The sequence below is a fragment of the Mytilus galloprovincialis genome, chromosome 11 (assembly GCF_965363235.1).
Source record: "Mytilus galloprovincialis chromosome 11, xbMytGall1.hap1.1, whole genome shotgun sequence".
NCBI classification, from domain to species: Eukaryota; Metazoa; Mollusca; class Bivalvia; order Mytilida; family Mytilidae; genus Mytilus; species Mytilus galloprovincialis.
In genome coordinates this window covers 55,295,946-55,316,330 of record NC_134848.1, presented here as the reverse complement: position 1 = coordinate 55,316,330, position 20,385 = coordinate 55,295,946, and the positions used below count along the sequence as shown (strand labels likewise).

Below are 20,385 nucleotides of genomic sequence, written 5' to 3'. Positions count from 1 at the left end.
ATGAACATTAACAATTTATCACTAATTATTTATAAAAATTCTACAAAAGATAATCTTAGGAAAACACTCATGGAAATAGCATGTCATAAATCAATACAGTGGTCAGTGACCGGAAATTTAATTACACGTGTATTGTCAGATTAACTCTTCAATCCATTTAAATCCCGGAGGTCATGTTTTGACATATGTGTATAAGTTCGAGATAAAAAATGATTTTTGAATGCTTTTGTTAACCTTGGGACCGTAAATTTAGTTCGACTCAACCGAAATTTCGACTCATCCAATTTCGACTCATCAGGAGTCGAATTACATACTTTTGTATGGAATAAAGTTCGGGACCACGTGAAAACTTCGACTCATCCGAAATTTCGAGTCAACCGAGTTCGAGACAACGAGAGTTAACTGTATATCAAAGTAATGCTGTCATATTTCTAGAAATCTCTTGCAATTACAAACTGAGCAAACTAAACATAAAAAATCTTATCAATGGATGAAAGATCAGGCCTTGAAGTCATAAAACTTTTGAGTCAGTTTTTTGTACTCAAATGCCAAAAATTGACCAATCAAAATGCTGGATTTCATGTTTCGAGCATGATTTTTGTATTCCGAGCACTGAGCAAAGTTTTATGACGTCAACCACAGAACTTTTCATCCAATACAAATATATTGGTTCATTAGAAATTATTATTATGCTTATTGCCTATAAAAATTTATGGCATTCTGGAAATTATTATTCAAATTTTAACAAAAAGCTTTGATTGGCTATCAATATCCTAAACAATGAAAATTTAACCAATGACATGGCTTGGTTTTCATTTGGGAGTAAGAAAAGGAAATCTCCAATAATCCTTTAGATAATAAAATGGCTAATTCCTTATTAACCTACAAAGAGTTGAATTTAAATAAAAAAATATGACATCCAATTTTCAGCCTTATCTTTAATTACTTTTTCACCATTTTGTGGGTTTTATTTTTACAATCATTTATAATATAAGAAAATTAATTTCATTTTCTAACTTCATTTTGGGATCACAATAGATAACAAATAAGTGCATCTTCACAAACACTGCAGCGGCCATTTTTCTTGCAACCATTTTTTGTCTAACATCCACATCCGCCTTCCCCTGCTTCGTCCATATGGTAACCATTCATCTGAGCATTACTTCTGATCCCTGGCAGTTGAGATTTGTCCACACAGCTCTCCATCCTCAACATTACCATGTCTAACAAACATTCTATAGACTTAGCTACATTCTGACCATTGGCTGCACTTGTCTCAAAATATGGAAGCCTGAAAGAATCATAAAGCTATATATATATATATGTGTTTTTTTAAATTTTAGTTCATTTATATGTTTTGCAGTTTAGTGTGACTTCCAATTTAAATGAACTAGTACAATTTTTTGTTTCCGGGCCAGCTGATACCTGCTTCCGTGTGTGGGATTTTCTTGCTGTGTTGAGACCCATGGGTGGCCTTCAGCTGTTTTCAGCTCTTTGGTCGGGTGGTTGTCTATTACTCATTTCCATTCTCAATTTTATTTATTATATACAAAAACAGAATTTGACATTTCATAGTCTGAAGTATTTTATATAATTTATTCTCAAGTGCACAATGTGGAGTGATTCATCATTCTGGATACTAGGGACAATCCAACAATCTCCAGCACTTAAGATAAGCAGATCACTGAAGAATTTTTTAAGTTTAGACTTGCCCTAACTTGAAAATAAACATTGTTTAAAGGCTACCAGCTTTTTGGGATTTCCTGCTTCACTCCAACTACAAAAGTAACCAAAAAAAATTCATATTTTCCATTTTTCTTTGAATGTGTTTATCTTGAATCACTCATTTAAATGTCCACAAACCAACAATTTCTTCAAAAACTGGAAAACTGATACCAATGAAGAAAATACAAATACAATATTTAACCTAAATATCAATAACCAGTAACAAAAAAATCTGAATCTTTCATTGTTTTACATACCCAAATTTTTCTGCAGTTTCTCTCGCTCTCTCGTCAGAAATACATCTATGGTCTTCAAGGTCTGACTTGTTACCACAAAGTACAATATCAGGGTTTTCACAATAAGCATGTGTCTGTAATTGACTAAGCCAGTTCTGTATGTTTAAAAATGATTGCTCATTGGTTAAATCAAATAATAAAAGGAAGCCCATTGCATCTCGGAAAAATGCTGTTGTTAAACTCCGAAATCTGGAATAAAAAAAATAATGAAGCATGATACCAAATTTCATAGAGCTCTGATTTGTTGGGAACATGAAAAATATAATTAAGGCAATTAATAATAAATTTTCCCTGATTGAGGAGAAACAGGATATTTTATTTCATTGTTTTGCATAAGTTTGTGCATGCTATATATAAGTCAGAAGCCTGTAATTCAAGGTTTAGGGAAATACACCTCCGAGTGCGTGAGTTTCTGACTGCATTGATGACCTGTTGGTGACCTTCTGCTGTTGTCTGTTCTATGGTCGGGTTGTTGTCTCTTTGACACATTCCCCATTTCCATTCTCAATTTTATTTACTGTCTTTTAGATTTATTTTTTGTTTATTGTTTTATCATTCATCAGGCTATTTGTTTAAATTGTTTTACAAATTACATTTTGTCATTATGTTGCCTTTGTATATCTTACTATATAGTATGTGCTTTAACAAAGAGTGACCTATAACTATAGCTGCTTACAACCTTGTCAAATGGTCTCTGGTCTGGTGAATAGCCGTTTCATTGGCAATCATGATCATAACAAATCTCTGTTTCATTGGCAATCATGATCATAACAAATCTCTGTTTCGTTGACAATCATGATCATAACAAATCTCTGTTTCGTTGACAATCATGATCATAACAAATCTCTGTTTCATTGGCAATCATGATCATAACAAATCTCTGTTTCATTGGCAATCATGATCATAACAAATCTCTGTTTCGTTGGCAATCATGATCATAACAAATCTCTGTTTCGTTGGCAATCATGATCATAACAAATCTCTGTTTCGTTGGCAATCATGATCATAACAAATCTCTGTTTCGTTGACAATCATGATCATAACAAATCTCTGTTTCATTGGCAATCATGATCATAACAAATCTCTGTTTCATTGGCAATCATGATCAAAACAAATCTCCTGATATCTACATAGTTAAATTGTCAGACAAAACCTCATTAGGACTTAAAAGATTTTGTTAGGTTTTTGCAGATTCATAGTTTAGCATGAACTTTGATGATATGACTGAACATATGAACATGTCTGATAGAGACAGGTTTTCAGTTTATGTAAGATTTAGTTTAGTCTAGTTTCACTGTAGTTAATAAGTATAGATTATAACATGCCCTTTTCTATATTGGCCCTGGTATCATCCAGAGACTCCCATATCGGCATCAAGGCTTTAGCCGAGGGCCGATACATATGCAAAACACAACGTATTCGTAACAAATATGTGATAATCCCTGATATTACCTTTCCTGACCAGCAGTATCCCATAACTGTAAGTGTATTCTGTTACTCTTCCCTACAGCACCATCCACACCTGGAACTCGGTGTACCTAGAAAAGGGGAGATAATTCAAATATTATTTTTCATGGGGAGATAATTCAGTTTTATAAAAAAAAAAATTATCTTCAATAGAAACAAGAATGTGTCCCACAGGCACTTGTCTCAGAAAAAAATTTCCTATATACCTTATTATAACACAAGGTACTTAACTTGCACTTTAGAAAAATGTCAGGTGGTGACGAAGTTCCGTTATATGCCGCTTTATAGGCTGTCAACCCCGCTAAAACTTGTTATATGGGCAGGAATTCGCTAGTGAAATTTTAGGGTCAATAGTGTTTATCCAATTAAAAAATAAAGAAATCATGCAAATATGGAGAATAAACATTGTTTAAATATCAAAGTGGGTTAGTCTTTATTGCCAAATGCAAAAAAAAATGGATCCAATTAAAAAAATCAACAAAAAATCAGCACTTGTTATGTGCTGGTAGTTGAAAACTGTAGACAAAAAGTGTGACATTTCTGCAGTGGCAAAACCCCTAGTCATATTTAGAATATGCCTGAAGAATTGTTCTACTATAATAGTTGAAAATCAACTGCAAAATGATCCGTCTATCATTTAGAAACCCCATTTTGTACAGAATCCGATTATTGCTGCAAATAAAATACGTTTGAAAATGGACAAGTGCATGTAACTTTTCCCGTCAACAAATGTTACATGCACCATTTCATTAGCTGATTAGCTTTGGAAACAAGTTTTTGGTCCAGCATGGCAAATTTTGAAAGGTGTCAACAATGGGTACAATTTGGATTTCAATCAACTGAAGTTTGAAAAATATAGAAGGTAAGATAATTTATTTCATTTTCGTGTCAATACTGCCCAATAATACTCATCTTTTTATAACAGTTGTATACTTTTTATAGTAAGCATTACCATAATTATTTTTTTCACATTTCAACCCACTGACAATTACATTAAAATGTGGCTTTGTCATCTTTCACACTAGGCATCTACCAGTGATCAAGCAGATGATAAGAGAGTGGGACCAGGTTAATTTGACCTCACAATGAAGTGTTACATGCACTTTCTGTGTAAATTAGGTTCTTTGATAATGATGTGTAACTTGCTTTGCAATTTTGTCAAAAAATATAAGTTTATCTTGTATTTAAACAGGTTTGACCCTTACGATATTCATTTTATTGCTGGAGAGATTTCTGTACATAACATTGACACGAAAATATTTACCAAGGAAAGGTGTCTATGATACATGCAAAAGCTTTTTTTTGTACGGTTTGCCTTATCAATCTAATTTTTTACATGAAATACCACAGATTAATTGCCAATTTGATTAACTAGTACTTGTATTTATTCTCAGCATTATAAAGATAACTGGCCACTTAATTTGAAAACATAAAATGTAACATTGACACCAGAATAAAAACAATATTACTTTATTACACTTAAAGCATAATTGGCCAGTGCATAATATTAAATCAAATGTAAATTTATGCTGAATTCTTAACAGAGAAGTTGTTGATCTTTCTTGATTTCTAGACTTTACAATATTTACTTGTAATTCTTATCGTTTAAAGGCATGTAACATTGACACATCTTCTGCGTCCAGGTTACATGCTACAACCTAATAAATGTGCATACAATTATTCAATCAATAAAATCTGGTTGAAATTTAAATTTGCTTCATTAAAATGATATTAAAGAAATAAATGAGTTTTAATTATTTGTGTTTATTTTTTTCCTGATTGACTAGCAATTTTTCCTCATCATTTGTTGGTGTTTCTGTCAATGTTACATACATAACCCAGAATTATAATGTTTTAAAAGCATTGATTTCCAAACCTCTGTTATGAGCTTTAAAATGAGTTTATCTGAGTTTATAAATGACTAACATCTGAAATATTGTCATCACACAATTTCTTTGATGCTTCTAAGATAACTTTATGAGTAACATGGACTACGATTTTTGTATCAGGTCTTTTTTGTGTTACATGAGAAGATTTTACTGTGTTGAAATCAACAGTTAATCTAATTTTTAATATTCAAAGTTATTATTATGATACCTATTTTAAAAAATAATGTATAAAGTAAACCCAAATTAAACTTTTTTTTCATTAAGAAATTGTGTATGTAACATTGACAGAGTCTATTATTTAGACTTTTACATGTTCAGGCCAGTGTTACATGCGTAAACAAAACTTACTGCCATATGGAGCTATTATCTTATTTTTATTTTACAAAATTAAAGCGTTTTCATGTTTTCCTGTTTAATTTGTCTTTTAACACTAGTTAGTAACATTGACAACAATATTTTGTGTCAAGATTTTTTTATGTTACATGCAAAGGTATTACTTCCTTAAAGTCAGACATTTATATAACATTTTATAACCTAAATGATTAATTAGATATTACTGGGCAGCAATTATATTATTTCTCCAAAGTTGACTATTAAGCACACCACTTTCATCTTCTGGTCTTCATGTTTTTAAGATGAAATGGCATTGAAAAATCAAAACAAGATATTTGAGAGTTTCTATATTATTGTAAATTTTATAATCTATGCATGGATTTTGGTTCTGATTGAGGGTAGATTAATTGTTGTTTTGTTTTTTTCTTTTTTCAGATAGATAGTTGAAGATGTTGGAGACAGAAAACAAGAAACAAGAAACTTGTTTTGAATGTTTGAAATAAAATTTATTGTTTAAACCTTAAAAAGTTATCATAAATGTAAGATTAACCAGCAGAAATAAAACGAGATATAGGGTAATATGTCTATCAGACAACAACCTCAAAGATGAAACCCAAATTGTTCTTTATAGAAGTTATGTAAACGATTGAAAATAAGATTCTCAATAAATGCAGCTGTATCAATCTCTCGTAGATTTGTCCATATTTTGTCTTGGTTTTTCATACTATTAGTTTTAAGTGTAACTGTGTCACATGAATGAGGGATACATGTAATCATTTTGTACCCTTACTTTGTCAGTATTAGTTATTGAGTGAGAAACTTTGTGGATGCTGATGGTTGTGTGGTTGTCTTCTTATCAATCTCATCCCTGTGCATAAAAAAAAACGGGTTGCTTACTGACTGATATAAAAATGTTTCATGTTGTGGAAATTTTGGATGACTCCTTCATCAATTGATCTATCTTTGGTCTTAATTTTATTTTTCTGGTTATTTTGACATTTGAATATCTTTTAATTTAGCCTTCCATAGTGTACTACCATGAACAAGCATAACTACTGGTATAGTTAAAAAAATATGTCTGCTGTCTGAAATTTAGGTGAATGGTTTTGGTATTAACCACTATTTAAATAATATCATATATGAGAAATGTGGCAGTATAATTGTATAATTTACATTCAGATGGTTGTTTAGAGGCTTTTTATATCTTTTAAGGTCAATTCTGGCATGGTTCATTATTCATATTTTTTGTGTCCACGTTACATGCAACATTTAAGTCACTATTTTATGACAGAAATGAGATAATTGCAAAAATATTAATACAATTTTTTAATGTGAGGGTAACACAATGAAAAAGAGCCTTTACATGTTCAGAAAGAAAATGATTCTTACTGTATTTATCTCTTAAACATTGCATGTAACATTGACAGAAAAGTAGAGGAAACTTGTTTTCACAAAATTTCTGAAAGAAATGAAAATATACATTTTAGAGTTTTGATGATAGACAATGTTTTGTGATCAATATATATGATGTTGAATGTTGAATAAGTTAAGGAATCATTAATCTCAATTTGGAAAAAGTGTCCATGTTACATGCTCCAAATTCATTATTTGCTTTGGTTCCAAACTGACGCAAGTTTAAAAATGATTTTTTTGGTTACAAATAGAAGGACACCATTTGTAGCAATAATTTGTAAAAAATTTAGAAGCTTATAATGATTTTTATTTTTTTCTTACAATGTCACACTAAAGTAGCATTAGCGAATTCCTGCCCATATGGTAAATCTAAATTGATTTATCTTTACAATGGTGTACAACATGCCTACATTTGTTGTCGGAATCATCCGTAGCAATCCTACCAAAGTATGTCAATCGTAATAATTTTGCAAACCGCTGAAGGATTGGCAATACACGTCCGCAGTAAATGATTTTTTATAAAAATTGTTTAAAAAAAACCCTGTTAGTTTTCGTATGAATATAACTTATCATACTGTTAGTAAAATTGTATAATATACCGTGAAAAAAATCTAACAAGTGTTGTTTGTGGTATGTCTAATAAGTTACAAATTTTCCCATGACGTCAATGTCTTGCAGACTCTCTCTTGACTTTACGTATGAAATGAAACAAGATCAGATAACTCCGAGAATCATTTAGACTTTCCCATAGAATTGACCAATCGGAAACCGAGATATACAAGGAGATGTGACGCGTTTATTGCCAATTCTTCAGCGGTTTGCAAAATTGTCACGATTGACATACTTTGGTAGGATCGCTACGGATGATTCCGACAACAAATGTAGGCATGTTATACAACATTGTAAAGATAAATCAATTTAGATTTACCATATAACAAGTTTTAGCGGGGTTGACAGCCTATAAAGCGGCATATAACGGAACTTCGTCACCACCTGACATTTTTCTAAAATGCAAGTTAAGTACCTTGTGTTATAAATAAGGTATATGGAAAAAAATTTCTGAGACAAGTGCCTGTGTGTGTCCACAGTACACGGATGCCCCACTCGCACTATCATTTTCTATGTTTAGTGAACTTTAAAATTGGGGTCAAAACTCTAATTGGGTATTTAAATTAGAAAGATCATATCATAGGGCACATGTATACTAAGTTTCAAGTTGATTGGACTTCAACTTCATCAAAAACTACCTTGACCAAAAACTTTAACCTGAAGCGGGACAGATGGACGAACGAACGGACGGACGGATGAACGAACAGATGGACGGACGCACAGACCAGAAAACATTATGCCCCTCTACTATCGTAGGTGGGGCATAAAAATTGGGTAGTATATAAAACTTAGTCTAATTTGATATAAATATGCTATGTCAGGATTTTTATGGCCCCGCAACGAAGTTGTCGGTGCCATTTAGTTTTACCCTTGTCTGAAATTCCGATATTCCGTAATTCCGTCATTCCACAACAAACCATTATACGGAGTTTTTTTTCTAAACGCCTTCAGATATTGGGCTGATTTTTGGTATGTGAGTTTACCATGATGAGTTACAGATCAAGTTTAAGTTTTGTTTCGTTCCACTAATTTTTGACGAAATTACGGACTTTGGACTTTAATAAAATGTTGAAAATCACAGTTATACTGATTTTTTTCTAAACGCCTACAGATATTGGGCTGATTTTTGGTATGTGAGTTAACCATGATGAGTTACAGTCAAGTTTAAGTTTTGTTCTGCTTGGCTAAATTATGCCGAAATTGGGGGCTATGGACTTTGATAAATTGTTGAAAATCACAGTTATACAGACTTTTTTTCATAAGGCTTTCAAATATAGGACTAATTTCTGGTATGTGAGTTACCCATGATGAGTTACTGATCAAGTTTAAGTTTCCTTCCGCTCTGCAATTTTTTGCTGTAATTTCAGGCTTTGGACTATGCTACATTTTTGAAAATCACAGCTATACAGCCCTCTTTTTCTAAATGCTTTCAGATATTGGGCTGATTTTTATAATGTGAGAAAACCCTGACAAGTTACAGATCAAGTTTAAAGTTTCGTTTCACTCTCAGGCCTCTACATTATCATTTTTTCTAACTTGTCCGTTCGGACAAGTTGCAAGAAAATCAACTTGTCCGAACTCTTAACTCACTTGTCTGAATTTATAAAGAAAATCCTACATATTGATTATACATGTTACATGCAATAATAACACTTGCGCTTTGATTGTACCTATTAAAGATCAATAAAGGAAGCATTTTGTTATGTTATATGAATACCACATCAAAATTCATTTTATTATTTCAGACTAAAGGATTATTTGCAAGAGTGAGCTCTCTGACTCATTGTCACTATCATGTGTCGATCATTAAATCATATCTCTTCCCATACCACTAGGTTCTCCTATTCATGGACCTATATTCATTCTGAAGTAGTGGTGTGGTTTAAACCAAATACACCTGGCACCTTGTTTATAAAATAAACCTTTTTAATTTATTGATGGTGTAGAAAAAAGATTTTACTATTTATTTTGATTTTTACATACATTGACATGATTGATATATGATCATGAAGTACATAAAACATTTTAGTATAAAATCGCCTTTTTAGATTTTATTTAATTTTTACATCTTAACTTATTATTTTAACATATAGATCTTATTAAATAAAACCTCTTTTAATGTATTGGTTTGCCTAAAAGCAAAATCAAATGATACAAACTTTAATTTAAAATTTTAAAGTTAAGGTAAAACTCCATATCATGCATATGGAGGTGCTTCTAATTCAAGGAGGCTTAAACTAAGAAGAAACAATAACATTGGTTTCCTTCCCCTTACTTATTTCCCCCTGGTCAATGCCAGCATGTACAAAATAGTTCAATCAGAGACATATAATACAAGTATTATATGTCTCTGGTTCAATCAATGAATATTTATTTCATTTTGTATGATCAATAAAACAATCATTCATATTTTTGGGAATGTATAAGTCTTGAATTATTTGATCTATTAACATCTGACATCGATTTTTTCACTTGTCTCATCGGACAAGTAGTATGATGAATCTACTTGCCCGACACCTATTTCCACTTCTCCAGGACAAACGGTAATGTCGAGCCCTGACTCTGCTTATTTTGGCCAAAATTTTGGGTTTACAACTTTGAAAATCACAGGTGTACTGAATCTTTTTCTATATGTCTCCAGATTTTGACCGGATTCTTGATATGTGAGACTACCATCATGTTTGTGTCCACATGTGTTATTGAAATTGCAGATCTTTTAACTTTTTGATGCTCTGCTAATTTTGGCCAAAATTATGGGTTTATAACATTGAAAATTGTTGAAAATCACAGTTATACAGACTTTTTTTCTATAAGCCTCCAGATTTTGAGCTGATTCTTGATATGTGAGACTACCATCATGTTTGTGTCCACATGTGTTATTGAAATTGCACATTTTTCAACCTTTTGAGACAGGGCCATTCGTGTCACTTTGACACATCTAGTTTTATATATATGTGATAGCAACCCAACATTAAAGTGAAATAAAAATTGACATGTAATGCTGAAATAAGGTTTTCACAATGTATACCAAATAGCAGAAGTGAAACATTTTTAAAGAAATGGAAATATTTACTTACCACTCTCTTCTCTTTGAAATCTATGCCAACTGTTGAGATGAACTTTGTACTAAATGTTTTATCGACATACTGGTGTAAAAAACTGGTTTTACCAACACCAGAATCACCTACAGAGAAAAATTATCCATTATCATTAACAGTTGTAAAATACATATCATGTATATATAAAACTAGATAACAGTGTTTCATGTACAACAAGCAAAAATACAGGTAATTGGCTATGGTATGAAGCCTTATAATCAATTATTTAATTATTTGATTTTAAACATGGGCAGCACAGCAGGTTTCATTTTAAAATGTGGAGCTGTCAACGTATATTTGTTCCACCTAACAGAAGTTCCAATGGAAACTTTGCTATAACCAGTGTCATGATATCTGTTCCTGTTGGAACAAATATTCTATACCATTTATTCCGTTAGGAACATTTACTGTAATATTTATTCCAGTGGAAACAATATTCCAGAGTAGTGTTTCCATTTGGAACTTATATTATGAAAGAACTTCTATTCCGTGACAGAGCTATATTTTAGTACAGGCACCCACGGAACTTCGTCAGTTTCAAAACGAAAAACTGTAGATGAAGAGAGTAACGAGGCTGAAAATTCATCCCCCAAATATGCCAAATACGACCGACAAAAGCAGGGGGGAAAAATTACGGATTGATTCCCCTGGGCAAGGTCGGTTGTTGCTGATGAAAAAAACCCAGAGACGATGCTCTGTGAATATTGTCGTTATTTCCCCAAGCACGCCAATAAAAAGCCTGCTAAGTTAGGTTAAGCACCAACAGAATAAATAGAAGATCAACAAAGAATATTAAATACAGTGTATAATATCGCCTTCAAAACAGGGACACCCACTTTGTTGTATTATGAAGCAAAATCTAATTTTTAAGGCATACTCGGACTAGCCGGTCAATTTTGATGGACAAGCAGTTCTTCAAACAGGGCTAGTAAAATACTGCTCCCTATAAGTCCTGTGCTAGTTAGCTGTAACAAAATTTTTTAACCCCTGTAATAACCCTTTTTTGTCAGGGATTAGTTTATGATTTGATTCAATTTTTTTTCTCTCACTGATTTCTCCGGTTTGGACCTTGTCAGTAGATCTTTTTTTTTGGCAATGAATTTGTTTGACAATTAATCTTTTTTTTTCTTTTGGCCATGTACTAATCTTTGAATAAAAGTCAATCCACAGTTAATTGCAGTATCAGGTTGGTAACTAAAATTATACATGGGACCCATGGCAAATAAATCAAAATATCAACTATAGATTGGTGTTTTTGGACAGTAAAGGTCTAGCAGAAGTTCTACAATTGCCTCTTAAGATGATGGTTACATATGTACATGTACATCAGTGATGTAACTCATATATGATCATTTTCAAATTTATCATCTCATTGGCCAGGTTATTGAAATACAAAATAATAGGGAATATGAGTGCATGTCAGCACTGAAAGTGTAAAGCTTGCTTTCAATTTGCATACATGATGCATTGAGAACATAAAATAAAACTTGGCATTTGTTTATTTGAACATTATTGAGTTATTTCCCTTTGTCCTTAAAAAATATAGATTGATTTTCAAAATTCAATGCATGAGGATCTGAAACAGGTTATATAAATGAAAATTATCGAGGGAGAGGAGCAGAAATTCTTATAGGGGCTGGGGATCTTTGTTTGGCACATCAAAGGTTGAATGTAAACTCTACAATTCACCTTTTCAGAAACTAGAGGACTATACATGTACGTAATTTCATTGTTCGTACACCAAAATGAAGATAATGTTACATCATTGGTTGAATTTCAATTGTTTAGAACGTTTTTAACCAATCACAATGTTTTGGTGTACGCTTTTGAATATATTTCCCAGAATGCATTCCATTCTGAAACGGCGATTTCCGTGCTAACAAAACAGTGTCAGCAGATGTACACTTTGAAAAATCTTTTCTATTCCCTACAATAGTAAATACTCTTAGGTACCCAATCAGTGGTCCTAATCTTGTGGTTTTTAAGGCATGTTGCAACTTTTGGGGATTATTGAATGTGTTGATATCTTTCTTTTCATGATTAAAACATAAATCTGATAAATTAGGTGTAAAACATGCAAAAAATCTTTTATGACAATGAAATTTAACAACTAATCATTACCTAATGTAAGAAACTTGATGAGATAATCGTAGTCAGTAGTGCCATGTGTTGGGGTGGTATCACCCATTTCTAGCTCTGAAATTAAATAATATGTGTATTATATTACAAATGTATTAATTAGATTTACAAAGAGATTGACACTGACTAACTGAAAGTGAACTAGCTTCTCAACGCCCATTGCTCAGAACCTTTACAATTTTTTTTCATATAAAAAAAAATTATTATAAATTATAATAATCATTATAGACAGTAAGACATAATCATTCATCAATATTCATCTTTCAGAAGAAAAAAAATCAAAACCTTTATCGTGTTTATACAGGAACAAAATATTTTTAAAACGCATTTGAAGTTCCTCAATTCATGACCTCACATTGAATAAACTGGTCTTCAGGGTCCAACTAGCAGATTGCACAATGATTTTTTTTTTTTTTACGAGGACAATCTTCAACCTCCTCTATAGTTTATTCATTCATTACAAATATGAGAAGGTGCTTCCTTTAAAATATGCAGTTGTTAGTTATATAATTAAATTAAATTTTGGAAAGTTGCATTAGGTTGGTTCAATGAATGTTGATTGATCGTAGGTGAAAATGTAAGGTTTATATGGCAAAAGATTGGGTGCCCCATGTATTTGATACTCAAATGCTCTCAGAAAGTTATATTTCATGAGATATAGGGGAATTAGTACTATATTACCTCTTTTTTCTAAAATAGCAAGTTTCAGTAATATTACAGTTTTTAGTATTAATATTGTCGTTATATTAGGTAAAAAATAAAATATTGTTTGTTTCCCCTCACACGACCGACCCGGTAAAATCACAGCGACCCGACAATTTTTATTCGCCATTCTTGTCCACTATTTTTTTTTTTGGCTATGTTGGTTATTGGTGTTATCTTTCCGATGCTGTAGTCAACGAGCGTTGGTTTTTGGTGATACCTTTCCGATGCCGTAGTCAACAAGCGTTTTAAATCAAGGCATTTTTGCAAGGAAGCGCCTACATGATTCTGAATCAAGGAAACAAACAAAATGCTTTGCCTCACGATTTGTTAATGTGCAAGGGTGATCTTTTTTAAAAAATAAATAAATTGGAGCATCTTTCAACCTGCTGAGTGCATCTTGATTTGCTTCGTGTCTAACCTCTGTTCCTGTTTGAAGGATAAAATCTTAAAGACTTTGAGTAAAAAATGGTCTGAATCGTGCTTTAAAATCTATCCACTTTGTCTTTGAACAGGTTGGGCACAAGTCAGGCCAACCTTAAAAAAATGTTTGTTTGCAGTTTTCCGACTGTACCTTCAGACTGAAGGGTCGGTAGGTAGGAAAAATATTTTATTTTATCAGCCAAAATACAGTTTAAACAAGCAGTTACACTAAACCAAGTTTCTTGTGAAGAAAAAAAAACATTTTAAAACAACAAACACAGGACATGCTGAAAACCAACATCAAATGAACAGGCATTTTCAGATAAAAAAACTTTTTAACCAAAACTGAAACTTTAACATAGTGTCATTATCCAATTTATGACATAAAATATGGTATAATTATTAAATACTGGAACACTTATAAACCAGGAATGTCATTATGACTAGAACTGTTTTAAAGAAATATATTCAGACATGTATGCTTCTTGACTAGAATGTTTTCATGAGTAGAGTATTTTCATCAGAAAAATGTAGATATTAAAGATTTATAAGACAATGTATTAAAGAGTGTATTTTTAATAAAAAAAAAAAAAAGCCATTGAATCTTCCTCAATTGAAAAAAAGGCAACTTGAAAAAAAAGTATTAAGACATTTGACTGTTTTCATATTTCTAACAATATTTAATTATATGTGATAAGGTTATATTTTTGCCAGGCTTTAATGAAAACCAAAGAAATCTAAAGTTTGGGGTGAAATCCATATAGCACCCCATTAAAAGTAAATGGTCTGTACTGAAATGTTTTTAATGCATAAAAAAAATTGGCAGCATAGCTCCTAAGGACATGTTTTAATTGAATTCACACAGGCCACACAGTTTGGGTATATTTAATATTGTAAGAAAGAGAATAATTGCAATGAGTGGGGCAGCCCCCCTTATCCTAAAGGAGCATACTCATTGCAATCGAAGATAGATTTAATATAGAGAGAGTATATTTATTTTTCAAGCTAACCATTCATTTTATCTACATCTTTGTGTAGTTAGGGTTGCTTCTTATTGATTTGGCATGATCTATATCCATTAACATTTCAAATGAGCCCTTCCTCCGTACAGGCGTGTTTACAGATATCCATGAAGATTTAAGTCACGGAGGAGTGGTTTCATCTTTGTCGTCTTCACAACGATTTGTAGAAAATATGCCATACTGCAAGCTGCTGTCGAATTATTCAACCACTGAAATTGGTTCTTTAAAGTCAGGCTCCACAGATTCTGTACCCGATTTGTTTGAGACAGAATGGTTATCGTGTCAGTTATGAATATCCGCTGCATCATCGTCAATGATATTATCACACATCATTACATGTGCCTGAATCTGAATAAACAGTTTACTAATAAACTTTTTTGTTTGTTATTTGTCTTAAAATTGACACGAGACGACAGCGTAAAGTACTCCTCCGTGACTTCATGAATACCTGTAAACAATTTCCATGTGCTTTATCATTAAATGGTCACATGAACGCTTGACGGAAGCTAAGAAAAACCGAACTTGAAATGCGTAATTGACCCAGACTTTAAATCATTTCCGGAAAGGACCCAAAGTTCCAGATCGCGTCAATAGAAGTATTAAAAAAAATTTCTTCAAATTTAAAGCAATAAAATTTTTACAGTCGGGAGGATTTTCAAGGGTCGGTCGGTAAACTGCAAACAAACAATATTTTAATTTAACCCTCAGGAAATGTGGGATACATGTATTCCCTGCTTTCAGGGAACGTTCCTGTTTCCTGGTGTAAAAAAAACCCAGTTTTAATGGGATTTCCTTTTTCAATTTATGGCATGAAAATTACAAAAGGGCACGTTTTAATGTTATAACTGCATCAGTAGAATTTGTAAATACTTTAAAAGTATTTTAGGAAATACAAAACATGAATATAAAGTGAAGCCTTGTTTCTTCTAGAACTTGAAAAAACATACAAATCTTTGTTTAGGAATCAATTGACCAAGCTGCATGATCCAGGTGTAACTGAACATAACTAAATTATGTTCACTTCTATTGAACATTTTTATTCATTGAATTTTAATTCCCAAGTGATTAACATATTTGTATCTTTTTGTCATCTCATAATTGATGATCAAGGTATGACTTGGTGAACAAAAGAATTGTTTTGTTGTGAGTTATGCATCAAATTAGACTTGAAATAAGCTTGACTTTTTAACTAAAAAACCACTTGCTATCATTAAGCATTGTTATCACAAGTAGAATGTGCGCTTTTGTAGATTTCATTACATTAAATGAATAGGAAAATAAGGAGGTCCCTGTATACTGTTTTTTTTTTTAACACCAGAAAACTGAGGTGTACACTGAATTAGAATACAGGGAATATCCCACTTTTCTTGACTTGAGCCTTACCTGTTGAAGGAAACGTATCAAATATAAGAGAACTACGACACAACCAGTCAGGGGACTTACTTAAATAAGTGATTTTCTAAATCACTGATTCAAGTAGCATTATTTCCATAAAGGTTGGAATTTAGAGTTGTCTTTCTTTAACAATCACCTATTTAAGTAGTACAAATTAATCACTAGAAGAAGTGATTTAATTTTATTGTAGCTCTTAATATATATAGAATACTAATGATCCAGGGACTAATTATGTTTCTAAACTTATCAGAACCAACATCTGTGTTATCTAGGATGACCAGGTCATTTCAGGTGATGACCTTGTACTGAATCTAGGATGATGACATAAAAATCACTTGTTTAAGTATCAGACCTCAATTTCCTTCCCAAAAATCACTTTCTTTAAGTATCATTCTTTTAATAACCCCCACTAATTTCAACACCCCGGAACAGTGAAATTTTTATCGCGAACAGTAGAATTTTATTACATAATCTGAAAGATGAAACCTTGAACTTCACAGGAAAAATACTCCCACTGCTGGGAAAAATCTTTTAAGAAAGTATCAGTTCATTATGTAAAGCCACTATTATAGCATTTTTTCAACTACAAAAAAAATGTAAAATAGAATTTTCAGCTAAATGATAGCATCAAAGCCATAAACCTTGCTACTTAAAAGAAGCAAAAAGTTCATTTTTTTTTAAATTTTACTAATTAAAAGATATTATTTAAACCTATGTGTTTAAAATTTTGAAAAAACTACATAATCCCAATTTGTGACAAAACCTTGAATTTGCTTAAAAATCACTTATTTCAGTAAGTCCCCTGACTGACAACAGAGACACAACAAATTCAACAATTCAAATGAGAAAACTAACAGCCCTATTTAAAAAAAAAATGAACAAAAAACACATATGTAACACGTAAACAAAGGACAGGCTCCTGACTTGGGACAGGTGCATACATTAGTCCTATAACATATGACTTCACATTCTTATTCAATTTTTAACATTTTTATACTGATATTTTCATTTTTTTGTTTGAATGCTTGGGTGGCAAATTGATAGTAAAAAAAAATATAAGAACAGCAAATAGAAATAGTAAATAATGCTTTGAGGTCATACATGTATGTTAGTTATGGGCCTTTTTCAAAAAATGTGGATTTTCTTGTACAATCAATATTTCTAAAAAAGTGTAAATATTTTTATCCAATTTTTAGATACACCATTTAGTTTTTAGTGTGTGTAACAAGTTCCAGCAAATTCAATATGAAATTTAGCTACAGAAATTGCTTCCAGTGGGTTTCAAAGGGTCCAAAAACCTCAAAATTGCTTGTACGAAATTGAAAAACTAGTCTTTTTTAAATGCTGGTTTTAATACCCAGCGGAAATTATTATTTTTCTTTTGTTATTATAAATATATAGGTATCACTGCAGGTATGTATACACAAATACAGGGAATTATTAGATTTTATTAGCATTTTTTTTTACTTTTCATTTCGTACGTAAAAAAATGTCAACTACATAACACAAATGAAATAATGTTGCCAATAAACAACTGATTATATCCCTTGTAACTAAGGAAGTGTTTTCTACTTACTCTTCATCCTCTGATGACGTGCTTAAAGTTAAGGATGACATCATTGATTCATTTCATTATAGATTAGTTTTGGTGAGTACAAATTACTCCGTAATTTTATTCTATGTCAACTTTGTAACGGCAAAAACATTGATCAATTTTGGCATAAATATTTTTTTTTACATAAATCATTCAAAGTCTATAATACTGACTCTAATTCAATAAAAACCATTTATCTGGTGTTATTTTAATCATGTTAACTGTTTTGAAAAAAGTGTGATGATTTTTATGGAAATATATATCAAGCAAAATGTAAATATCATTTAAAAAAAATTAGGGACCGAAACTAAATCCGTTATGTAGTTGACATATGTCCCATACTTGTTTCTATGTTATTTTTTGAAATATTTTTGTAGTAGCATTTAAGATTGCATATTTTTATTTCAGGTTGTATTGTTGTTAAACTATTCAATTTCATACATGTCATATATTAAAGTTGAAAATTGAATATTTTTTTGTATTGTTATTTCACAACTGAAATATCCACATTTTTTGAAAATGACCCTTATAAGCGCATACATAAATAATGTGGTGGGTGCACTCTATGGGAAACAGGAGTACTCTCAGAGAGTATCAAAAGGGAAATCAATGTTTAACTGCAAGGTGAAATTTGACGCCAAATTTGACAACCTGAGGTGCACAAAATACCCATTTTTTTACAGTTTAAAACTCCAGTATAGGAATAACATGAATTAATACACCTTATCGCTATTTGTCCGTCATTGCTGGATATCACAGTTTCCCGTAAAATTTTGACGTCATAAAACAAAATATCTGACGCCACAATGGAAAAGTGATTGTTGTTGACGTCAAAAGTTCGAGCGGCCGGGTCAGCCAGGATTAGCAATAAGGTGTATTGAGTGTGGGAGACTTCCTATATTATATATATGAAATTTGTAGCGTTCTCGGTTTCCAGCAGTGTAGTCAAAGGTCTCAAACATCAAGAATCCCCAATTTGATGCATAAAATTATACTAAAAATACAGACTTACAAAATGTACAGTGCGAGAATGACGATAGAAATTTACCGACCAGCATCGTTCTTATATTTTATATAAGGGTGTGACATAGAAACATTTTAAAGTTAAACAATCAAGCTTAAGAAGTGAAGCTGTAGTAAAATGCATATCGATAACCTATACACTTAAGTATTAACCTGGAACAGACAGTTTGCAAGATGAATACTGTATAAATATGTCATTAAACTTGCCAGCAAAACTTTACCAATATTTATACAGATTGAGTTATCTCCCTTAGCACAGACGGTGAAGATGAAAATATTTCCGGGAATGCAGACAATCTGTTCCGACCATAAAGTGCAAGACTGATTTAGTCCGGAAAATTTTTGTTACACTTCAATCAAGGATTTTTATAATTAAAAATAGCTAAACAAATCTTTGTTTCAATATATAGTTCTACAATCATCGTTCCCTGCTAATAAAAGTAGAAGCAAGTCAAATTTCTTTACCCCCCCCCCCTTTTTCAGTCAGGTTCGTTACTTGGGTTGTTTATTTTCTTGTCCACTAAAAATCTAGTTAAATCTCGTTAAATATTCGCCCCAAGTGCATTTCTTCTCTTGTTAAATCTATGTTTTTTCGTTTGCTTTTGAACAAAGCTGGGAACTATTACTATATGATATCAATTTTTATATTTGTTTTTTTAGGTGGACCCCCTACCCGGCCTTACAAATTTGCAGTCGAGTATGTTAAGATTTTCGGTACTTATCTATCAAGTTCGGATTTCAAATGATTGGCTTTGAGCGTTCCTGATGAAGGTAAATCCAGAAAAGCGCTTCGGTCGCAAGAAATTATTAAACGTGTAGTTTTCAATTTCTTAAGCTTTCTCAAAGTTTGGATACTCAACATGTACAAATCAAGTCTTCAACTTCGTACTTTTTTTGGCCATTAATTTTACCATTTTGTATTAAAGCGTCACTGATGGGTCTTTTGTAGACGAAACGCGCGTCTGGCGTAAATATAAAATTTTAATCCTGGTATCTTTGATGATTTTATTTAAAGAAAACATGGAATATACATTGTAGTCTTTTGCTAAATAGACTTATTAATATATATAATTATACATACAAGTCTAAAAATAAAACAACGTCCAAACTTATGATTGCGTTGGATAAAAGCCGCAATTCAATTTATACACGTGCGTGTGAAACAAAGGAGTAGGTCCGGTAAGGACCGATTTTGGCCTCATATTTCAGGTTCATCTGACGAAAGATTTTGACCAGTTTTTAAACACTTAAGTGTCT

At 31.8% G+C, this 20,385-nt stretch overlaps 1 protein-coding gene across 1 annotated transcript; it reads right to left on the bottom strand.

The window, feature by feature from the left end:
- Positions 1-953: 953 nt before the first annotated feature.
- Positions 954-19,381, bottom strand: LOC143052398 (ras-related protein Rab-27A-like). The gene is made up of 6 exons (XM_076225425.1): positions 19,282-19,381; positions 12,952-13,026; positions 10,810-10,916; positions 3,474-3,559; positions 1,983-2,210; positions 954-1,291 (listed from the first exon to the last, which is right to left on the bottom strand). The coding sequence occupies exons 2-6, from the start codon at positions 13,016-13,018 to the stop codon at positions 1,102-1,104; spliced, it is 678 nt and encodes a 225-aa protein (XP_076081540.1). The 5' UTR covers positions 13,019-13,026; positions 19,282-19,381; the 3' UTR covers positions 954-1,101.
- Positions 19,382-20,385: the final 1,004 nt, after the last annotated feature.

Coding starts and splice junctions, on each gene's coding strand:
- LOC143052398 (XM_076225425.1), bottom strand. CDS start 13,018: ATGGGTGATACCACCCCAACACATGGCACTACTGACTACGATTATCTC. Junction 2,211..3,473: donor GATACTGCTGGTCAGGAAAG/GTAATATCAGGG, acceptor TTTTTATTCCAG/ATTTCGGAGTTTAACAACAG. Junction 1,292..1,982: donor GAAACTGCAGAAAAATTTGG/GTATGTAAAACA, acceptor TGATTCTTTCAG/GCTTCCATATTTTGAGACAA.